At 33.8% G+C, this 23,153-nt stretch overlaps 2 protein-coding genes and 1 non-coding gene across 3 annotated transcripts in view; 2 read left to right on the plus strand and 1 right to left on the minus strand.

Moving 5' to 3' along the window:
- Positions 1 to 2,029, plus strand: LOC129808288 (putative Dol-P-Glc:Glc(2)Man(9)GlcNAc(2)-PP-Dol alpha-1,2-glucosyltransferase). Its single transcript, XM_055858131.1, has 4 exons — positions 1 to 390; positions 447 to 623; positions 691 to 1,185; positions 1,247 to 2,029. Exons 1-4 carry the CDS (start codon positions 202 to 204, stop codon positions 1,790 to 1,792), a joined length of 1,407 nt encoding a protein of 468 aa, XP_055714106.1. The 5' UTR covers positions 1 to 201; the 3' UTR covers positions 1,793 to 2,029.
- A 15,824-nt stretch (positions 2,030 to 17,853) lies between these two features.
- Positions 17,854 to 17,927, minus strand: Trnat-agu (transfer RNA threonine (anticodon AGU)). The gene has a single exon. It is a non-coding gene; the product is annotated as a tRNA-Thr (tRNA).
- Positions 17,928 to 22,345: 4,418 nt separating this feature from the next.
- Positions 22,346 to 23,153, plus strand: part of LOC129808511 (galactosylgalactosylxylosylprotein 3-beta-glucuronosyltransferase P) — a 64,292-nt gene continuing 63,484 nt past the window's right edge. The window contains exon 1 of the mRNA XM_055858290.1: positions 22,346 to 23,006. The gene's annotated coding sequence lies outside the window, so the exon portion shown is untranslated. The remainder of the gene's footprint in view (positions 23,007 to 23,153) is intronic.

Below are 23,153 nucleotides of genomic sequence, written 5' to 3' on the forward strand. Positions count from 1 at the left end.
TTAAACATTTCGTCAAGTTTTTTGTGACGTGTGAATTGAGAAGAATTTTTATTTTCCTATTTCTCGGGGTTTATATTATAGAATTCTATAATATATCTCAACTTTAATTTAGGTTTAATCTTTAGAATTGTTTTTCGACGGATGTCTAAGTGAAAAGTTGATTAATTCCGCAAAAAGTATTCCCGGTGCTTTTTTGAGGTTATGGTGCATTGTTTACACTTTCCAAGGAAAATGAAGAAATCCCCTTTTTGGCTCTTAGGAGGAGTGGGAATTTACTCCTTGATATCCTTTTGGATCTTTAACAAAGTCTACAGCACTACACAGCAGGTGGTTGATGAGGAATTTCACATTAGACAAGGGATTCACTACTGCAATGGGAATTTTTCAGTGGTAAGTTTCCAAGCAATTTTCCGGGAGTTTTTTACTGAAGGGGAGTCATTTTTCAGTGGGATCCAAAGATTACAACATTCCCAGGACTTTATTTTGTATCAACTGTATTCTTGCTTCCTCTGAAACTCTGTCAAACGTACTATCTTCGATTGGTGTCTTTGGGAGCTTCAGTACTCAACATTTACTGGATTTATGAAATCCGGAAGGGAATTGTGAAGGATAAGAGATGGAAAGTTAGTAATTCTGTTATGTTTTATGTACAAGAAAATTTTGATACGAACTGTATTTTTTTTTTAATAGAATTGGCCAACGTGGGGATATGTTCTGGATGCAATAAGCGTCTCATTCCTTCCGCCAATGTATTTCTTTGCTTTCCTTTACTACACGGATATCTTGTCAATTAGTGCTACTTTGGGAATGGTGCACTTCTCCCTGAGAAGACGACACAAGATAGCAGCAATAGCAGGCTTTGCAGCTGTTGTCATGAGACAAACGAATATTGTATGGGTAGGAGGAGTTTTTGGTGTTAATGTTTTGGACAAATTGGTCACAAAAACCTTAAAGAAGAAAGCTCAAAAGGATCTTAACTATGTTTATGGAATTGGGGACGTCCTGAAAGCTATTGGCTATTACCTCAAGAGGCTTTCGTCGCTCCATGTTAGCGTTTTCCCAATAATTAGCCAATTTTATGGATATATCCTTGTGATGATGGCTTTTATCACATTTCTCTGGATCAATGGCTCAATTGTAGTGGGCGATAAAAGTGCACATGAAGCTACAATTCATCTTATGCAGGCGAGAAGAAGATAAATCATTTTTTAATGGAAAAATCAATTGATGGAAAATTGTCTTGCAGATTGCATACTTTGCGGCGTTTTTCGCATTCTTCGCTAGCGGGATGCTGCTTATGCATCTTCAGGATATCCTGAGAAGTGTCCCAAAGAAGTGGTACCTTCTGCTAATGCTTAGCGTCTTTTTCTTCCTGACTGTGAAGTACAACACTGTGGTGCATCCTTACCTGCTCGCCGACAATCGTCACTTCACCTTCTACTTGTGGAATAGATTCCTCGGGAAACCTCTGGCCAGGTACCTTGCAATTCCTCTCTATGTTTTTGGCACAATTAGTCTCTCTGCTGTTCTCGGGAATCAGAATGCAGGCTTCAAAATAGTCTATTTCCTCTGTACAATTGTTTCTGTGGCTCTTCAGAGTATGATAGAAGTTCGCTATTTCCTAATGCCCTTCCTCCTTATCCGACTCCTCTATCCCAAACCCATCAATTTTAGTTCAATTGCCATCGAATTGACTTTCAATAGCACTATAAATATTGCAACATTTTACATTTTCTTCACAAAAACATTCTACTGGAGTGATTATAGTGAACCACAGAGAATTATGTGGTAAGGACAATGTGCTTAAAAGGCTACAATTCTGGCTCTCTGACCTCATATTTTGTGGGGGGCTGTTAAACAGGAAATAAGGATATGGGGTGTGCTCTATTTTTCCCACCCACTCAACCCCATTGTTTGCACCCTGTGTTTGTGCGTAATAAAAAAGCGACGATATCAATCCAATCTTTTCCCTTTGTACTCCAAACATGTGGATGTTCTGTCGAATGAATCAATAAATCAAAACTAAAGGTAATTTATTACACTCCTGCACACCTACAAATTACACGGATAGGACACAGTGGAGGAATAATAATGTTCTATGGACAATATGGAAGTTCTTTCTCCCAATAAATTTGCTTTCAATACAGTTGAATAATTTGCTACAGGGAGTTCTTTCTAAAATATGAACAGAAAAATTCAATTTATCAACGTTTTAGCTAGCTACAGATAAGAAAAAAATATTATTTTAATAATTCTTTTGATATGAGAGCTGAATTAGAAGAAATATTATCCAGAGAATTTACATTTCTATTGCTTCTCTTTCATTTGATTCATTTAAATTGGAACAGGCAAAAATATTTGATTAGTAAAAATTCTGATGTGGATCCTCTTTGGAACAGCATCATTAGCAATATCTTACCTCAAGAATTAATTAGGGTCCTACAAAAAAATTCTATATTGGAATATCCTTATATTTAGTATCTAGACAAGAATTATTTTTTTGTCGATTCTAAATAGTGCAATGTTTTCCTAGAATATTCATAGTTTCCATGGATACTGAGAATCCCAAAAGATTCGGAAGAGTTAACATAAGATTTTTCAGGCAATTGCTGTGAAAAATCATTCATATACAAAAGCATATTACATGCATTGAGAAAAATTTACGAGTTGCTTATTGATATTATAATGACTGCTCGAATTTCATAGTTGAAATCCCGAATGTCAAAATTCAGAATGGGTTCAAATTACGAATCGCTCGAAATCCCGAATGGGTCGAAGTCGAGATTGGTCAACACCCCGAAAAGCAAAAATTACGAACGCCAAAATCCTGAAAGCTAAAATCCAGAAAGCTAAAATCGCGAACAGTCAAAATCCTGAAAGTTACGAAATTAGACAGAGGATAATAGTAAAATTATATGCTATACCGCAAAAGTACTTTCGCATCATTTACCGTTTACCGGTTCTCAACCGATTTGAACCGATTCATAAATCTCTCAAAAGATCCCCCAAAATAGTTTTAAAAGAAATAGGATTGATTTTCAGATAATTTTTTTATCGGTTATGAACCGGTTCATTACCGATTCGAAACCGATTGGAAACGGTTCAGTTTTGTCGGAAATTCCAAGACCTTTCCAACGACCCCAAACATGACCCCATTTGCTTGATTAATGCGCACTCTAGTGTCTTTTTAACCTTTGACCTTGAAAAAATGTTAGATTAGATTTCAGTTTATTTCCTGCCTTTTGGATCCAACGATCCTTTCTTAAGACTATATGTACAATTTTTAGCTTGAGTTGCGACCGCACATAGTACAGAGTTCTAGCTTACAATGTGTTCCCTAATTAACTTTTTAAATTCCTTAACATGGATTTCATTTCCAATAGTTTTTAGATTTTGTGGTAGTTTATTATAATTTGTGATAGAATTGTATTTTATAGATTATATCAATGGTTCCATTCCATACTATGCTGTCTCAGAATGACAACTTTTCAGGAGAGCCATTTGAAGTTGGCGATTTCCTATGCTGCGTATGATGCCCATGTAATTTTTTTTCGAAAGTCTCAAATATCTCGTTACACGGTAAAAAAATTCGGCACGTGTTTGGCACATAATTTTTGGCATAATCTTTTGTTCATTTTATGAGACTCGAAAAGATACCCAATATTAGTAACGAATTTGTTCCAAATTGTAGCTCGTCCACGGACACCGAAAATTTTTGGAACAAATTTGTACCTTCTAGGAGGAACAAAAAGATACCCAATATTAGTAATGAATTTGTTCCAATAAATAGCTCAGTCACCCGTCACCGAAGTGAAGAGGACGCTAAATCTGTGGCAATTTTCGTGCTACATGGTTTAACTTTTTTAATTCGAGATTCCCTTCCCCTCTTGATGCCAGCACTCGCATATGATTTCGTCATGCACGCGTCTGTATAAAACACTCTCAAGTTGATTTTTATTTGATGTTCCTTTTGAACTTTCGCCACCTAAATCTATCTCGACTGAAGTATAGGCCTTAACTGTAAGACGAAATCACTTACACGGATTTGTTCCCGACAATGGGAACAAAAGGATTCCCCATATGAGTAACAATTTGGTTCCAAAAATTACTTCGTCCACGGACAAAAATTTGGAAAATTTTTGGAACAAATATGTTACAGATGTAGGAATAATATTGTTATAAAAATATGTACCAATTTGTTCCTGACAGTGGGAACAAAACAGCCGAGTGCAACAAATTCTGTTGCAAATTACGGGAACAAATTTGTATAAAACGAAATCAATTCAAATTTGTAGACATTCCACTGTATCAAAACGGTTCCGAAAGAAAACTCTAACAAAATTGTAACTGTATTTTGTAACGAAACTGTAAAGAAAACTTTTTGGAACAAACAAATATCTTCTCTAGGTACAAATTGATTCCAAAAAAATTTGTTCCAAGAAAAACTTGTTCCAATATTTTGGTCAGTGTCCAAAAGTTTTTACCGTGTATACGAACATCGGATGACCACCAAATTTTTCGGAGTAATATAAAGCTGAGTCGACTTAGCATAGTATGGAATGGAGCCGTCGATATATACTGCTCTCTCCGTAGAGTTCGAGCAGTAAAAATCCAAAACTCAGAAAATCTCCCTTTGTCTTCAGCAAGTGTGACTGAAATCGTTGGAGTATCTACGATATTTTTAAGGATACGGAATTTTTGCCCTTTTGGGATTTTGACGTTCGTGATTTTATAACTGTCTGTTTGTGACAGAACGTCTGGTTAGAAAATTTAAAGCGAAGTAGAAGATGATTTTAGCTTTCGGGATTTTGGCGTTCAGGACGGCCTCTTTGGAATTTTGTCTTTTAGAATTTGGCTTTCGGGATTTTGGTTTTCATGATTTTGACCGAGACTCACGGAGACTACTTTTTTAACATTATCTTTGCGTTTCGAGCGATAACTGAAAAAATGACGTCACTCTGTTTGTCCGTCTATCCCTCTGTCCGGCCGTTGCCAAGCCTAGAGGCTAAACGGTTAGAGACAGAAACTTGATACCACCGGGAGACTCCCCATAAGTCGACCCGTTGAACCGATCATAAAACCGATAAGCAACTTTTGTCTGAAAATCAGCTGTATTACTCCTATGCTATTTTGAACGATCTCCTGAGCGTTTTATAATTCGATTTTTAAGTATAGAGAAAGTACTTATGAGGTAATAACCGGTATAGCATACAGTAGACTCTTCGATATCCGGCTGAATGGGGGACAAAATGACATTTAAGTTTTTTGAATGATCAACGGTTATTCTATTTTGTGCTGTGTGAATTTATTTTCTGTCTGACAAAGAAAAAGAGAATTTTCTTCATGGTGTGCTTATGTTTCATTTTTTATCACAATTATGTATTAAAAACTTCGATACAATGTTAATAATAGTTTAATTCACTCTGGACAAACTTTATGTTTAGTGAAAATAATTTTGAATATACAGTAGACTCTCTCAAATTCGGGCATATAGGACCGAAATGTCAGCCGAATTAGACAGAAATTCGGGCGACATGTGCATATAGATACTGAGTCTACACACTGATATATATAGTAAATTGCATGAAAATCCCTCAATAATGCAAAATCACATCAAAACTAAGACAAACCATGCTAAATTTGAGCATATTTGATTCATTTGATAGTCATAATCGAACTTGAAAAATGACAACAAACTTTTTTCAAATGTAACCGCTGCCCGAATTAAAAAGTAGCCCGATCTTAAAAGAGCCGAATTTGCGAGAGTCTACTGTATCAACCGCCGTGTTTGGCAGCTGTCACCCGGATATCGAAGTGTTGGATATCGAAGAGTCTACTGTATAAGTTACGAGTTCGAACATTTCGCAAACCATGGAACGCTTTGTCTTCCCATTTTGTGTGAGAGAAATTTTCTAGTAATATTGACTGTCTCTATAAGATCGTTAAGATTTTAATTATAGACGTATATTTCTGTCTAATATTTAGTAAGTTTTGTTGAAACTTTATTGGCAGTTAGATTATATCCTTCATTTAGAAGCGTTACGTGAGTTTTACAATTTCGGAGAAAAAAGAAAATATTACTACATGTCAAGAATATTTGTTAAAAATTTCAAGTCTTTCGGAATAAAATTTTAGATTTTTTTTAAAGCCGGTAGACAAGATTTTTCGAAAACTAAGGTACCAATTTAATTGAAAATTATCACACTTTTTCAAGATGGGATTATTTTAATAGTTGAATTAAAGATTTAATTTTTCCTTTGTCAAAATTTCTTTTACAAGACGAAACATAACCGATCGTTCATATCTGATTAGGATCGGTTCAGGTATATCAGGAATTAGGATGTAAATGTGGTTATAATAAAAATTTTACTGATCTAAAATGTGTACCGGAGGAATTAACATTTAAGATGGTTGCAACTGAAATGAAAATCCCTGTTTTATCTTTGTCAAAACTTCCATGAAAATTTTACTGCTTTTTAAGGTATAAATTGAGTAACGATCAAATTTCATTTTTTTTTACTGCCGAAATTTATTTTTTAATGCTCATTTGTACTGTGGCGTATTTGTATTCTTCATACTAATCTTATTTGGTGAGTATGACGCTCTTCAAGTCCTACTAAATTCATTCTTTGGCTATGATTTGCTTAGCTGTATTTATTTTAAAATACAAATATACGGTATGTTTTTCAAGAACTAAGGTATTTAGTTTCTGCAAAAAAATGACCTTGCAAGAGAAACGTGTCTTCAAAGAGCTATGATATCTCCTTTTTTGGCAATAAAAATTCAATAATATAAAAATTTTGTTGGTCGTAGTCGTAACTCATGAAGTGGAATGGCTTTAAAAATAGGAAATGAAATTACATTTTGCAGAAATTTCTTTTTATTTTAATATTTCTTGTAAAAAAAGACTAAACAGGAAGAAAGTGTAAATAATCTGTTTGCGTTTCTTGGAAATTGGGGGTTAATGTGACACATAGCTACTTCCTCTCAACCTGAGGCTCTGAGAGATTATATAAATACGACTGTCGCTGTGGAGTTCGAGGAGTAAAAATAAAATTCAATCTAAGTATTTCCATTCCAAAAATATTAATTTGTTTTGGTTTGTCTTTCAATTCAAGACTAATCGTTTAATCGATTTAATCGTCTTTAAAAATCAATTTAGTTTAAATAATTTGATGTTGGGTTATTTCAGCTATATAAGTTTGCTAAGCCTTAACTTAAAGTCTGAAGAGGACTTTTTGCCTCAAGAACGTGTCCAAAGTAGGGGAAAGTGCTCTCCCTTCGAACTTTCATGCCTTCGAATAATGTGAATTTCTTATGTTTTTCGTAAGAGATTTACACTAAATTATCACGGAATTATCAATAATTGATGATAAACTAACTAATATTTAATAGAAATGCGTAAGTTTTTTTTTAGGAAAACTAAACGAAAATTCACATTTTTCGAGGGCATGAACGTTCGAAGGGAGAGTACTTTCCCCTACATAAAAATTACTTCAATTGCGAAACGGTTTTTGTAAAAGAAATCAAGAAACCATGAAACGGTTTTTGAAAACGTAATCAAAAATCTAAATTTTAAGAATTGGTAGGGGAATCAATTTATAGGTCGGATCACCAAATATTAAAAGTTGATATTTTTTAGTCGTTTGGCTTTAAGATCAACAACAGACGGAAAACAAAAAAGTTACGCCAAAAAGCTTGAAACCTTCGAATTCCAAAATTTTATTAATATTTCTTGGGTGTATAATAGAGTAGAAATTGAAATATTCTCAAAATCGATGGATTACTTTCTCCGTGAGTCCAAAAAACGTTATATTTCTTCTGAGATTGAAACCTATTTAAAAATTTTCACTATTAATTACCATTCCCCCGAGTCGAGCGGGTATATTATTGCGGAAATTCCTGTACTCGAGATATTAACTCAACTATACAGAAAAGAAGATTATAGTGTTTTTACCGCTTTCTTTTTCTTTAATTTTAATGATTGTATTTAAGAAGGTGTTAAAGAGTAGTAAAATAAGTTTATATACACATATAAATATAACCATCTTCTCATATTATTGTAATTTTGGAGAAAATTATGTGCAAATTTTTAAATTTTCTGTAGTGGAATGAGCTTCATTCAGGGTTAGACTATTTGGCAAGGAATTGAATTCACATAATTTACATCGGCAGTAACTTGGCTCTGCAGGAGGAATAAAATTAAAATATTATTTCGCTGTTATCACACTTTCCTAATAAACTTTTATTGCAATACACTTTAATTGACGCTAATGAGCGGTTAAATTTGTGATTTGTGTCTTTGAATGCTTTGAATCACTTAATATTTAGAGTTCGATCAATTATTTGATAAGAAGGTAGACCTAAACCCTCAAAAATTGGTTTGATTTGACTTTTGAGAATCACATTTTTCGCATTAGTCAATTTTAATCAAATTTTACGGGTCATGAATATCATTTTATGAATAAGAAAGATCAAATTTCAAATATACAGATCACACATTTGAACGCTCATAATGACAATTAAACCTTTAACGACGAGACATTTTTTACAGACTGAAAATCAACAATAAAAATTGAACTGAGAAACATAATCAATGATAAGTCTTATATCTAACTTTGGAAAGTGCAACAGAGTCTGATTCGGTGTATTTTGTGCTTCTACACAGAGAGAAATGCGAAAAAGTTAAAATAACATTCGGGAAATGTTAATTTTACCCTGTTGTATTGATCCAAAATCGGTGTAAATATTACCATTTGTAGGTGTATTAGGTGTTAAAGTTACCCTTTTTCATGTTAATTTTACCCCTAAGAAGGTGTAAAATTAACATTTAAAATATTGATATATTTTTACACCTAAAAAACGTTAAAGTTCTGAGGAAAAAAAGTTAATCGCGCCCTCTTTTTTTCTCAGTGTATGAACGATACGGACACAAATAGTCCAAAAATTTAAGTAAATTTTCTGACAATACTAATGAATAATATTTTTCGCTTTAATGAAAAATATTACGTATGAGTATTGCAGTTTTTATTGCCAAAAGGGTTTTACATAAAAATAATTGGAAGTATAAAAAATAAATCAAATCAATTATGAATTTGAGAATTTAAAAATTCGCCATTTTTGAGCTTAAATATTTACTACATAGCAAATAGCTACAGACTTGTAAAAAAATATTCTAGATTCATTCAACCTTCTACTTTACAATTATGTAGAGATATAAGAAAAAAATAACTTTAGGTAGTCAGGAAAAATTATTTTCTTTATGGGACACCGGTGTTCCAATCGTCCTTAAAGGGTTAAGTAAATCACATAAAAATTTTAATGAGAAAGTGTAATACCAGGGTATGGATAGAGCATAACTTAATGTAAGACTGTAATTTTGTAAATACCATTAGAGACTTCCTAAATGTAAATAGGGATTTAATTATTATTAAATTTTAAGTTTTATGTAGAAAATAAATTTTAATGTGTATATAAGTATGCATCAAAATAAAATGCGCACAATTCTGAAGCGATTTTATGAAGGAACTAAAATCGTATGCAGTTTTTCGTCCTACAACATTATGTCTAAAGTCACTCAATATATGTCGTCGGTTGCGTCTACCTCTGTCGTATCTGCATTTCTTTTATGTCAGCATTTCACGCAAGAGGGGATGTCTGTATTATAGCTTACACCAAATGCAGATACAAAACAAATGTAGATACGACAGAGGCAGACGCAACAGACGATATCTTGGTTTTCTATTTCGACAAATCTACGGACATTTCCGATGTGTTATTTGATTTATAAAGTAAATTCAGTGGGATATATTTTTACTTGAGTATCATAAGAGCTAATTATAAAAAAAAATCTCAGTTAAATTGGCAATTCAGAATGCATATTGACAAAATTTTAGGATAAAAAAAAATCTGCAATGCGCTAAATCAGATTACATATTTCCTATATGGTATGATTTAATTGGAAAAATTCCTGCTCATCAGAAATGTCTGTGTTGTGTTGAGGTGTATAGCTCTGCAATGAAATGATTGCGACAGCAATTTTAGCGACCTTGGGGGAAGATTAAAATGTGCCGCAGAGTATAAAAGAGCCTAGTTTGTATCAATTTAGGAGGACTCCCACCAACAACCGCGTTGGAAGATTAAAGCAATGGGCTGTTTTTGGGTGAAACACGAAACCCAAAGCATCGGTGCGCACGTTTATTTTCCCCAGCTCTTCTTAGTAAAACTTTCGCCATGTATATACCTTCAAATGTGGAGGCAGTTATTTTCTCATGGGGGCGGATGTAAATAGAGGAGATGAATTGGGGTATATGGCAATTATTTTATATTACTAAATCCCCTTTCATTTGTACAACCTGACACTGTTTTAGTGTAGCAAGCACCTCATCTCTCTGCTGTTGAAAGTTTTCATTTTCATTTGATATCGTGTGACTACTACTTCCACTTCCGATATCGAGTTAATTCCTCTTTGCCGCATTGTTATGTGCATCTCTCTTCAGTTTTTGCCAGCGACACAATTTACAGCCAATTACTCTATGTGGCATTCACAATTTCTCTGGCGAAATAGAATTGAAGATTTCAAATTGAATTATTAATGTTGTCTGGGGACGAATGAAAGTGCGAACTTGGGATAAGAGTTAGGATTGCAGTTGTAAATTGGAAATGTTATTATGGTGAATGGAGAAGAATTCTAATTCTTCAGGGAATGTGTTAGAAAGTCATAAGATCTTCAGCGTAGATTAGCCATGGCCGAGAAATTGGATATTTCCAGTTAGACATCTCTCAGAGATTAATCACATTGTCGAGTGACGGGAATATTGTGAAAATATTAAACAATAAATCATGGTTGGGAAGTCACAAGTGGAAATTTCACCCTTTCACCCTCTTCCTCCCTCTGTGGAAATCACACAAGTCTAATAAATCGTCATTTTTCTCGTTCACATTGTTCACTCAGGGGAATATCCTGTTTGTCCTTTTTCCTTCAAGTTCCAGACGTTATCCAGCAAAATCCTACGGGAAGTGACTGGTGGAGAATATGTTTCGGTGTATATCAATCTTTAACAATGCGAATGGTGTTCGATTTAAGGTGTAGAGAGAGATAAGGAAGTTCCTGCTGGAAGGGTTTCCGCCACCTATATGATTACAAATCGTGATAGCTCACACACCTCCTGAAATTTTCCATTTTTATTAAACATAGAGTTGAATCAGTTATAGAAAATATACTTAAAAAATTATATTTACATTTTTTTTTAAGATTTTGATTCTATTGATCGTTGAATTGATGTTAATTGTGAAAAATATGCATAAATTTTTTTTTTAGAATATGAAAAGTAACTGGCAGTCAACAGACCGATCACTTACTTAGACCCTTCTTGATTTTTTTCGTTTTATTTTTCTAAAACGTTTCGAGGATTGCGTGTCCTCTTCATGAGGTCTACAAAGTTATAAAGAACAATTTTAGAATTTTTAATATGATCTGAATAGATTTCACATAACTTTTTTTTTTGTAAACATATTTTAAAAATTTTCTATTAGAGGAGCGAGATGACTAGTTCTCTGTTTCATTCGCTCTCATTGAAATGTCAAAAACATATTTACAAAACAATATTTATTGTGAGTTGGACATTAAGTTGTTTCTCATTTCAAAAATTTGTGTTTATTTGTTGAGCTTTTATAATATCTTTTACAGTAAGTAGATTTAGTTCTCTGTATAATTGTGTACTGCTAGTGAATCTGTTATATTTAAATGGTACTCTTATTATTTTATTTTGAGACCTTCTTAATTTATTTTTAATGTTTTTATTAGTACTACCCCAAATTTCTGCACCATAACTTATAATAAGTATAGGGATGAATTATTCGCCTAGGTAATCTCTAAAATATATCCAAAAATTAAAGAAATTGCAAGACACGTTTTTGATCAATCCCAAAAAAATGGTTCTGGAGAGGGAAGTTAGGGGTAAAAGAACAACAAGAGGTATGTTAACAATCCTACACACAGAAAAATTTTGACTCTAAATTTAAGCATATATAAGATCCTGGGAACTTAAATTGGACGTGAATCCCCGAGGCGTTTAAGTTTAGAAGCTCTGAGCGAAAGAAATGAGCTAGAATCCCTAGCTCTTTCCAATTAAGAGATCGGGAACTTAAGTTCAGCATTAACTGGAAAATGAAACATGTCTACAGATTTGCAACTAAAACTAAATGATCAAAGGATTTAGAATTAGGGCATTGGCATTCGTTGGATGGGATTTGAAATTAAATTCCTGGGTGTTTCTATTTAAGAATTTTCGATTTTTCTGCGTGCAGTTTCGATTATGGTGAAGTTGGGTCTCTCGAAGGTCCCAAGTTTTTATCTCAAATCATTTGGCTTCTAGACGAATCAGCACAGACAAAAAACGTCACGTTAAAACACTCGAAACTTAAAGTTACTCGTTCTGTTGAGTTCGAGCAGTTAATAATTATATTTTCGAAAATCCATTTCCATTGATTATTTCGGTTAAATACTTAATCAATTTCATTTTCTTACTATATTTTACATTATTATACTAATCTTTTTATAATTCTTGTTTTACCGGCAAAGTCCTTTTTTATTTACTATAATTTTTAAAAAGTTAATCAAGTTGTAAAATGTCCATAATTCTAAAATTTAATTATTTTTGTTATGTTTTTTTATATCTTTATTTTAAAATATATTTTAATTTTTAATTTCTTATTTAAATGAATGCATCTCTGGGTAGAACCTGCCCAAAAGCTGAATGAGAAACATAGACCGTTGGAAATTTATAGTATCTTTTATCACAATTCTTTCATCTCTTCTTACGACACGAATTACCACTCACGCTGGATTCTCCAAAACTTTGGGTTTTCTTTCATCTATCTATAAACCAAGAGGGGTCTTAGGAACAGAGTGGGCGTAATAATAGTAAAGTAAGCAAATTTACTTTTCACTTTGCCTAATGAGAAAATCACCTGAAACTTCTCAGTGAGGGTTAAGGGTGGTTTTTAGGAATTTGTTGAGCAATATTTCAAGGTGGCATAAGTTGTGAGCTCCGGAGATGGCCGCAATGCTTTCTCACACATGCTGCCGAGGGTGTCTGACCTATCGGGCATGGCATCAGGTAGTAACCATGGGGCCAATCTGTTTGCTTACAATTTATAATGAATTTTCACATTTCCTTCGAGCTACGCGGGCGTTTTTTTTTAACGGGAGACCAGAGTTGCGTGACTGGCTGTAACACCATTTTCCCGCTCCCTTGCTATAGACCCGTCGTTATTAGGTCGATGCTGTCGACCGTTCGCAGGGAGTGTGTCCGTCGAGGGGATGAAACACTTCAGCGAGCACTCTGCCAAAGGGGTGGGTGGCGTTTGAAAAAAAAAAACTAATGATTTTTTTCCGAAGCCACAACACATTCTTTCGCCCTAATGAACTTCAGGCTAATTACTATTAATTACGAGCTGAAGATAATTCATCGGATTTTTTTTTTAAAAATATGTTTGGTAATTTTTGCAAATATTAATCAATAGTAATTTTACAAGGCAATTGTGTATAATAATTGTAATCATTAACACATACTTAATTTACAATTTTATTTCTTAATGATAACCACTTTCTATCGTACTCCGATATCTTCAGCCTCTTGGATGGTATCTGGGAGAGTTGTCTTATGAGTTTCAGGCGCGAAAAGTATCAGAATTCCTGCAGGAAGTGCTACAGAAGCGAATAATATCATTAGGAAGTGATTCTATATACTTTCCCTAAAGTAAAGAAAATTTAATGGTTGTTAAAAAAAAAACAATAGAAGAAAAAGACTTCATGATCCTTCTTATCAGTAATACTGTGTAGGGTGCAAATATTGGTCCTATCCTTCCTACCATGTTACAAATTGACATTAGAGTATGCCTAAGTTCTGTTGGAAAGAGTTCAGTCGTGTACACGTAGATTGTAACATAAGACATTGATGAAAGGGATTTGCCAATAAGAAATACTACTAGTTGTACAGCTTCAGGTGCATTTGATAGAAAAATGTAACTTATACAACAAAAACTGCTAAGTATTAGACTAATTGAGATAATGTTACGTCTTCCAATCTTTTCCATAAAAATGCAAGAAAATGTGGATCCTGGAATTCCTGTTAAGCAGCTGAGGATGTAATTTATGTATTTATTTCCAGCTACAGATACTGAGTTCATAGATAATCCGTTATAAACAAATCCAACGGACATCCAACAGAAGCAGCAGTTAAGTATCCTTAATAAAAGTACCCTGGACTTGAATATTGACATTAGACGATATTTCTTGGAAATTTCTTCTTTATTGTCCGGTTTATCATTGTTCTTGTTTAGATAATTTTTTTGTAGAGCTTTTCTAAGCATCGTTTAAGCTTCAGGTGTTAATTCACTCTTGTTCATCTTCACAGCTGATTCTATGATTTTAGCTGCTTCTCTAGTTCTGTTCTTGTTTTGAAGCCATCTAACGCTTTCAGGAATGAGCCAAAGATAGGATATGAATAGGAAAGAGGGGGCATAAGCGACACGTAGTAGAAGTACCCAATCTTTAGAAAACACTGCCAATACACCTAAGAGAGCCTCACCAAAAGCAAAAAAGAGTGTTATGAAGAAGGCACCAAGAAATCTTCTTTCTGGACAAAGGAGTTCCATACCTGAAGAAATAATATTATTAATATTGTAAAGGATTATAGAAGAAATCATAGAATTTTATTTTCTATTTTACCAAGAATAAATGTAGCAGTAGCAGTAGAAGCTCCCGCGCTTAGAACAGGTTCCAAAAATTCCAAAATCATAAACATTTGGTAGGATGTTGAAAAAGATCGTATTATGCCGATCAAAGCAGCAAATGCACAGCTCAAAACTAAAATCGTTCGTCTACCAAACATATCTGATATGTAACGAGATAGTGCTAGGCCTACAACCTGTCCGACATTATTAATGCTCCCAACCAGTGATAACTTCCATTCTTCACGGCATCCTAAATCCTATTCACTGAGGATTGTCGTTTCGTCGTCTTGATATATAAATTCTGAACAATCCTCTGCATTATTTTGATCAAAGAGATCTGCTTGGCATTGATTCTCAACTGTTGCATTTGGTATATGCCTAAACCTGTGACACATGGCGAACTTATTCCCATCTATTGGGATGGTGAAATTTAGGAACGTTTCATGAAGTTTAGATTTGTCCATATCGCATTCAGGAATGCGACACCGATATTTAAGATCACCCGCTGTGAAAATGAAAGTGAGTGTATACATAGCAGTTATAGTTACCACAATGCATATCAGAAGAAAATTTAGCAACTGATATTTTCCAAAGGGTCCGATCTGCTGAATTAAGAGGTCCAAATCAAACTCTCTATTTCTATTAACAGACATTTTGGCACTATATTCACTACAAAATCTTGATGTGATGTTGTTCAATCCTGGTGAATAACTGATACCTCTTGTAAAGATAGTCGTTGGATTGGGTCAATTGTTCTCAAGAAAGATAGCAATTGTCTCGTGAAGATGATAAAAATGTTATATATTCAAGACATTATAAAACATTTTGAAAATTTTAATGAAACTTATTTTATTGATCTGAAAATTTTATGAAACTGAATAGCTTAATGTTTAATAATTCATTGAGGATTTTTTTCAAGTGGAAGTAGTTTTTTTTTAAATTTATTATCTTAAAGCTTTGGTAATAAATCTATAATTAAATATTTCAGTTGAACCCTAATATACATTTTTTACAATGTGTCTGAAGATTTCGGCAGATAAGTAAATCACTTATAATTAAAAATTTATTTCTTTGTTGATATGCTGCATAATAAAGATTATTTAGCTGAGTGTTGAGATAAAATATGACTCTATTCAGAATGGGATAATTTGAATTATAAATGGGATTATTTATGTATTTAACATTTATCGTACTTTTAGAATTATACTGTGCGATATGTATTGGTGTAAAAAGTACCTGAGTAGAATAAATTTATAATGATTTATTATATTTAAATTGTCAGAAAATTGGGAAATCTGGTAAAATCAGAGATAAACCTAGGTCAGTTTATATTGTAGGTAATATTTTAATGTGATCCAACTCAGAATGAATTTAATTCTAATTGGACCTGAGTTTAGAGTTATTGGAGTAAATAATGAAAAAAAATTCAGCTAAATTTCTAAATAAATGCATAAAAAAAGATAAATTATCATTATTAAAAATGATCATTAGAATTGTGACGAAGTCATTATTAAAATCGATTTTCATAGTGTCTATATCGCTCATCTTAATTGAAGTTATGTTGACGGTATAGATTGTTGTCGTATCTGTTATTATAGCATTGTCTTTGGAACTCACTTTAATTTGCATTCGGAAATATCTTTTAATGGAAGGGGTAAAAAAGTGCCCGCAGGAAAAGCGATCGCAGCGCCATAAAGGACACAATAAAGAAAACTGAGTCTTTACTGGACTATTTAGATCCAAAGACAATGATTCTTTCTTTCGTGTCACATTTCATGCCAGAATGACATTTCTCTATTGTCGTTTGCATAATATGTAGATACGACAACGGATTTTTTCGATTTTAGGGCTTCAAGCGACGCAGTTCAAGTGTTCTGAAAAGTCGTATTTTTTAAAGGTGTCTACACATTGAGCACAATTTTCGTTAAAAATTGCTTTTTTTGAAGGAAATTGGCTGCAGTGCTGTAGGCAGAAACGTCAAAATTCTGTCAAAAATGCAATTTTTGACAAAAATTGCTCCCAATGTGTAGAGGCCTTAAGACATTTCAATTGTGTCATAAACCTGGAAGTTCAATTAAATATTGCCCTAGACACATTTGCAACTTAAGCCGAGAGATAGCTTAACGTAATTATTAACAAAATAATGATCAGATTTCAGATTACATTTTCATCAGTTTCTAACTAATCCGTCTCTCGGCTTAAACTGAGAAACGGCCTTATTAGTGGGAATTTGATAGGAATTTAATCAATTAATTATTTTGATTTTAATTACATTACGCCGATTCTCGGCTTACGTCGTAAATGTGTCTATGACATAGGATAGAATATATAATTGCAAATTTCGTGAACTTTCACGTCATGAATCTTCGCTTTAGTCGAATTTTGAAGAAATAGCAATAATTTCAAAATTACTTAACAAATGTAAAGGTCTAAGGAACTATAAAAAATGGATATTTGTGCACAAGAATTTGTTTCCAGTATTAACTAACAGTCTTCCGAAATAATTGAGAAAGTGCATTGATACTAAGAGTAGAATCATAGAGTAGTATTTTGTTGATTCACACAGATTTATAAATCATTTTATAAAAATATTAATTACTAATTTTCTGTAAGTCAAATTTTCGTGTGAGTTTATGAGTTATTGAGGAAAGTCGGATTTTTGGTTAAGACTCCAATAGTGCGGTTCAATAAATGAGACTATTAGTGATAAATTTTCCCTAAAAGTTCGATGAGAAAATTGGTTATGAACTAACGCAATACATGCTGCAAAATATACTTGCTGCTGTATTGCAGTTAAAATGCACATAGAAAAATTTGTACAAACATTTATCACACCGAGGGCTTCATAGATTTAAAAAGTGTTTTTTGTAATAAGCTTTACGCGATGTTCAAATATTATTTTTAGGTAGTGTTTCAATCCATTCAGCTTAAATTAATTTATGATTATAATCAGTTCAATTACCTTATCTTGCAACTAGGTGATTGATAGCATGATCTTTTGCATCAATTCTAAAAAAATATCACTAACATTCAAAATATTAAATGAACTATTTATTGCTGCTGTTTGATAAGATCTTAATTTCTTGATAAGAGATTATGGCAAAAATTGAGTGTAGGCTCCGGCGAGATTCGAACTCACGATCTCCTGTTTACTAGACAGGCGCTTTAACCAACTAAGCCACGGCGCCACGATGATTAAAATAATTTAATTGCTTTTATTTTGGTGCCAAACATTTCAAGTCAGTTATTTATTTATTTTTCTAAAACGTATAGTTTATTTGTCTTGTCTGTTTCCCATTCTTTATCTTTTCCATAACTTCTGCTATAGACTGAAAGATCAATGCACTAAAAATGTTTCCCAGCTGATGGAAAGGGGAAAAGCGAGTATAAAAGTGTGATGTCTTTTGGAGAAAAAAGGAAGAAAAAAGCTGTTATGTTTAATGTCGTATTTTCAGTGTAATGAACATTTCATCGCAGAACCACCTCTCTCATTTATAGAGGGGTGAATAGGGTGGAGTGGAACATGGAAACGAAATTGAAGACTTTCACTTCCTTCCCCTCTGGCCCCCAAAAACAGCCGCAATATCCCCGTCGGTGCGTCGTTCTTGGCGCAGTGAAAGCTCCAGGCATTCTCGTCATCTTTGATTTGTGGCCACGAGTGTAGCATAAGAAATTCCCAATTCATACCACATTTATTCTCTTTTCTCTCTGTTTCAATCGTTTCTACCCTTGACATTTTCCGGCTTCGAAATCCCAGAAATACCCCACAGAAGGATTTGAGTCAATAGCATAGAGGAAGTAATTTGGGGTACCAAGTGGTAATACGGTTGCGAAAGAGAAAACCACATTTTGTCAAATATGTACAAAGCCTTTTGGCTCAAAAGTCTGTTATTATTTCATTAACGATGTCTGACTGTCATGTAAAGTCCATAAAACATCCCCTCAGACATTCCCCTTGGTGCAGATTGTCTTCAGAGATGTGAAAATAGTTCAAACAGGCGATAACCATAAAAGCTGCCAAAGCCCTCACGATTCTCTTTATCAAAATCCACCCCCTGCACTTGATCCCCGACATTATCAAATGGGCAGGACAAGTGATTTTCATCTCTCTGACTGAGATTGTCATGGGGGGTCTCACCAGGGGAAATTGTTAGTAAATTATCACTAAAGGGAGTAAAATTAAGGGAGTGAAATAGGTGTGATTAGAAGAAATCACACCTAAAAATACAGAGTTCAAAGGTATTTTAATTTTCCGGGGTTTGTCATGAGTTACATTGCGTTTATCATTAAAGATATATTAATTTCTTTACGTCTATTGGTTTTTCGTTATTTATTTTGACACACGTAAAATTAATATTTAAACTATTCTTCAGCTATGTTAAATTTGTATTCTATTCCCTAACTGGTCGAGCGAAGTAAAATCTGCAAATAATTGAATTGTTTATTCTAAAAAGCTTACATTAAACTCATACTAATTGACATGAGTAAAAAATAATAAAAAATATGAGAATATGATAATAAATTTACCAGATCATCCCTCTCAAAATTAAGGAAATTTTTCCATTTTTTAATTTTTAAATTGTTTTTTTTTTGTTAATAACTTGTATTCTCCGATAAAACGGTTGTTAAAACTGCTCTCTCTTGGCGTTCCAGCAGTTCAAATCTTTAACTTCAATAAAGCACGAAATTTAGAATTAATTAACTTTGCAATAACTAAGCTAAAATACACAAAACTCAATTTTTTTTTTAGATCTTTGGTTGGAAAGTCCTCTAAACTGTTAAAAATACTGAAAAAAATAATTCTAAAAAATAGGAGAAGGTTTTGCACCCTCGTAAAGTTGTAGCTTCGTAAAAGTTGATTTTTTTCCAAGTTACTAAATTAATTTCATCCATGGACATGGACATATAATCTAAAAGCTAGTCCTACATCCCACATTTCCTGACAAACTTGGAAGCCTAGGCCTTTTTTCCTGAGTCTAAAAGGCAAAAATAAAAAATGGGCCTAAAATCGTAATTCTGATGTGTAATATTTTATGCATTTTTGCACACTGCAAGTGTCTTTTCGAAAAAGCAACTATTCCAAGTTATAGAGGGTTTATTAGGGTTTAATATTTACCGTGAAAATCTTTTGCTTGAAGGGTCGCTTTATGGGTGGAGGAAAATTCATAAAAATTACCACCCTTGCAGCTCAGGAAAATTGAATTTTGCAGATGCGTAAAAACATCTGTCAAAATTACTGACCACCGAATTTGAGAATTCCTCACTGTTTTGGGTCACACTGTGCACGCTGCTCGAGATATTTGACTCATCAGAGATTCCACTGAATAAATTCACAAGAAAATTTTAGGATATTAAACAATTTTCACTGAAATCTCGAAGAAAAACGCGCACTTCCCCATCAAAATGAGACTTCATCAGATGTTTTTATTTCACTTCTGTCAAATTAAACATTAAGCCTGAATCTGCTTATGGTAGGTGTGATTCTTTCATTGCCCATGCGGTGCGTTTTGAGAATTTTTCATCCAATTTGCTTTGTTTTCAAGCGGAATTTTTCATATTTTACTTTAAATTAATCACTGGTAATTCTAAGAATCACTGATGTTCAAAAAATACTCTGCAAGACAGATTCGAGACGTTAGAGAAAAAACAAGGATTACAATAGGTGTGATTACTATTTTCTGATTTATGCAGTGATGAAACTAGACTGCTTATGGTAGATGTGATTCTTTAATTGCCACTTCGATGTATTTTGAGTATTTCTCATTCAATTTTCCTTATTTTAAAGTGAAACTTCCCACATTTCACTTAAAATTGGTGGCTGGACCTAGCTCTTAACTGACTGTCAGAATGCAGGGAAGAAATGGTTTTCCGAGTGTTAAAAAACATGTGTTAGAAAAATAGCTTAAAATTGATTTTTAATGCGTGATACCTCCTACAAAAGGTAAAAACAAGTAGATGAAAGTTCCATCTAAGTAGTGATGCCCAAATTTTTGTGTCCGGTGTAATGTTTTTCGGGGAAAATAAGGCCTACAGAGGTGCGAAAAAGTGGTACGAAGCTGAGTTAATCAGGGCACCTTCTTAAAAAATGCCGCTACATTTTCATTTTCCTGTAGAGGAAAATCCAAGGACTTCCAGGAATTTTGTGAGGCAGAATTATGAAACCAATAAGTAAGAGATTTTTTTTTGATATAGTGATATAATTGATTTGGTGTGTGTGGCATTCAGTAAAAAATCTCAAATCTTGGACTTCTTTTTTAATACGAAGCTTCAAAACCTTCCCCTAGTATTATTTTAAATAAATAATTTCTCTAAATAATACCGATATTTTATAGTAAGAATTTCTATATTATTTTAAAATATTACTTTCAATCGTTATTTGTGTGTTTAATCGTGTTTGTTTTTTTCATTTTTAATCTGCAGTTATTTTAAATGGAATTTCATATTATAAATTTTATATGTATCATTTTCAAAACTCAGATAAATATGTAGATAAATATTTAATTTAATCCACTCTGGTAAAAATGTAAGGATCACTGGGGATCCTTTGAAAGTATCCCCGTTTTGACACTTATTTATCTCCGGAATAAATGAATAAAAACAGCGAAAAAGTAATCTTTGGTGTTCGCTCAGATACGAAAAATATGATATGAGTAATAAGTTCTCCAAAAAACATAATCTATCGTGAAAAATGTACATACAAAATATCAAGAGACAGTAGTGATCCTTTTAAAGGATCAAATATGATCCATCCTTTTGAAAAGAATCAAACCAGGATTTTTATCAATGGCATATTAAAAAAAATTAATAAAATCCGAGGATCGAAAAATTACAGATACGACAATTGTCGTTGCAAACGACAATATATTAAACTTTTTTTGGTGGTATGTTTCTGGTGGATTCTTTCATGAAATTTCTTTCCCCTCGAAATGCTCAAAAGCTTAAAGTTGTGATGTTTTCTCAAGTGGTAAATTGCACAGTAGAATTGTTCCTGTGAATAAAATTGTATCAGTCTCCCAATGACTTTCTTTCTTCCCCATCCACGTTCTAACCTGCGTGAAAATTCTCTCGAGAAGGATATTATGAAGGCGCCTTTGTGTGTGGTGGAAGTCCCAACATTCATTTGTTGCTCTTGCTCTCCCTTGGTGGAATCCTCCACTTTGTTAAAACTTCCCCTGAACCCCTGACTGGGAGAAATTCATGGATGATGCACTTTAAATCTCTACCGCATTGCCTCAATAATCCTGTCTGATACTGAATGTTGTTGCATATTTTAAGGGAGGGACGAATATCGCGAACAGGATTTACCCTCTGTGAACTTGTCCATATGAAATGATGGTTTAAGGTGGGGGTAACTGACGCACTTTTTTTTTGTCATCATCATCATCTGGAGGGGGTTGTATGGCTGCGGAAGAGCTTTTTGGAAGCTTAATACACGCGCTTGAGGGGGAAGCTATTGCTGGCTGGAGCGCAACTCAAAAGCGCGCCAACTCCCCGGCTGACTAGAGCCCCAATACACTCTACTTCGTGCCACGAATACTGATACGGCAGCTGTCCCCTCCAGAATAGCATACCCAGTTTCAATTGAATTCAAGCAGACCAGCCTTCAGTCGTGCTGTGACTTTCCTCCGGATATCATGGATTTTTATCGCGTTCGTGTTGCTTTCTGTTAGTTAGAGAACACTGTTTTTCACTAATCACACCACACAAACTTGTAGTGTTTTGCACAAAAGTTAGTTTATTAAGTGTCTAGAAACACATTGGATGGGGTTGTTTTAAACTACAACAAGGGTGGAAAGCGTCGTTTCGTTTCCAAGAGTCAAATGTATAAATAATCCTGAAGTGGAAAACGCCTTTTCCTGCTCCGTTTGCTTAAAAGTTCCCACTAATTTGACGGACGATGTATGCGGTTTCCTAATGCTTCTGTGGTGGCTTTCGCTTTAACCCCTAATCCCAATGGGATAGTGTCTGCTGAATATGAAGCACATTGCACAAGACGCTAAACCAGTTGCTAGTGAGTGAAAATCCGATTATATTTTTGGTGATTTTGCGAAAGAGTAAGAGAGAAAGTGTGAGTGTGTGGAGAAATTTTAGTGTCTCCCACGGGGGGATTTAGCTTATCTGGTGCATTCCTCCAGTGTGGTGATAGTTTCCGAGTGCTAGAAAACCCGCGCCACCAGATTAAACTTGAGGTGCTTGTTTTTGTGCTACGAGGAGGGATTGAGAATGTACCAGCTATGGGATGTAGGAGACAATATCACCTTTTGAAGGTAAAAGAAAATTCATTCAATATCTAAAGTTTTCTCTAACTTTTTTTTTTATTTCCTAAAACACTTGCGAGATAAGGTGCCCAACCAAAAAGCAAATTTGCCAGATGGGACCTATAATTTTTCTCTCTTGCTTCTCTGTGCTATCTT

The sequence above is a fragment of the Phlebotomus papatasi genome, chromosome 1, assembly GCF_024763615.1.
Source record: "Phlebotomus papatasi isolate M1 chromosome 1, Ppap_2.1, whole genome shotgun sequence".
NCBI lineage: Eukaryota > Metazoa > Arthropoda > Insecta > Diptera > Psychodidae > Phlebotomus > Phlebotomus papatasi.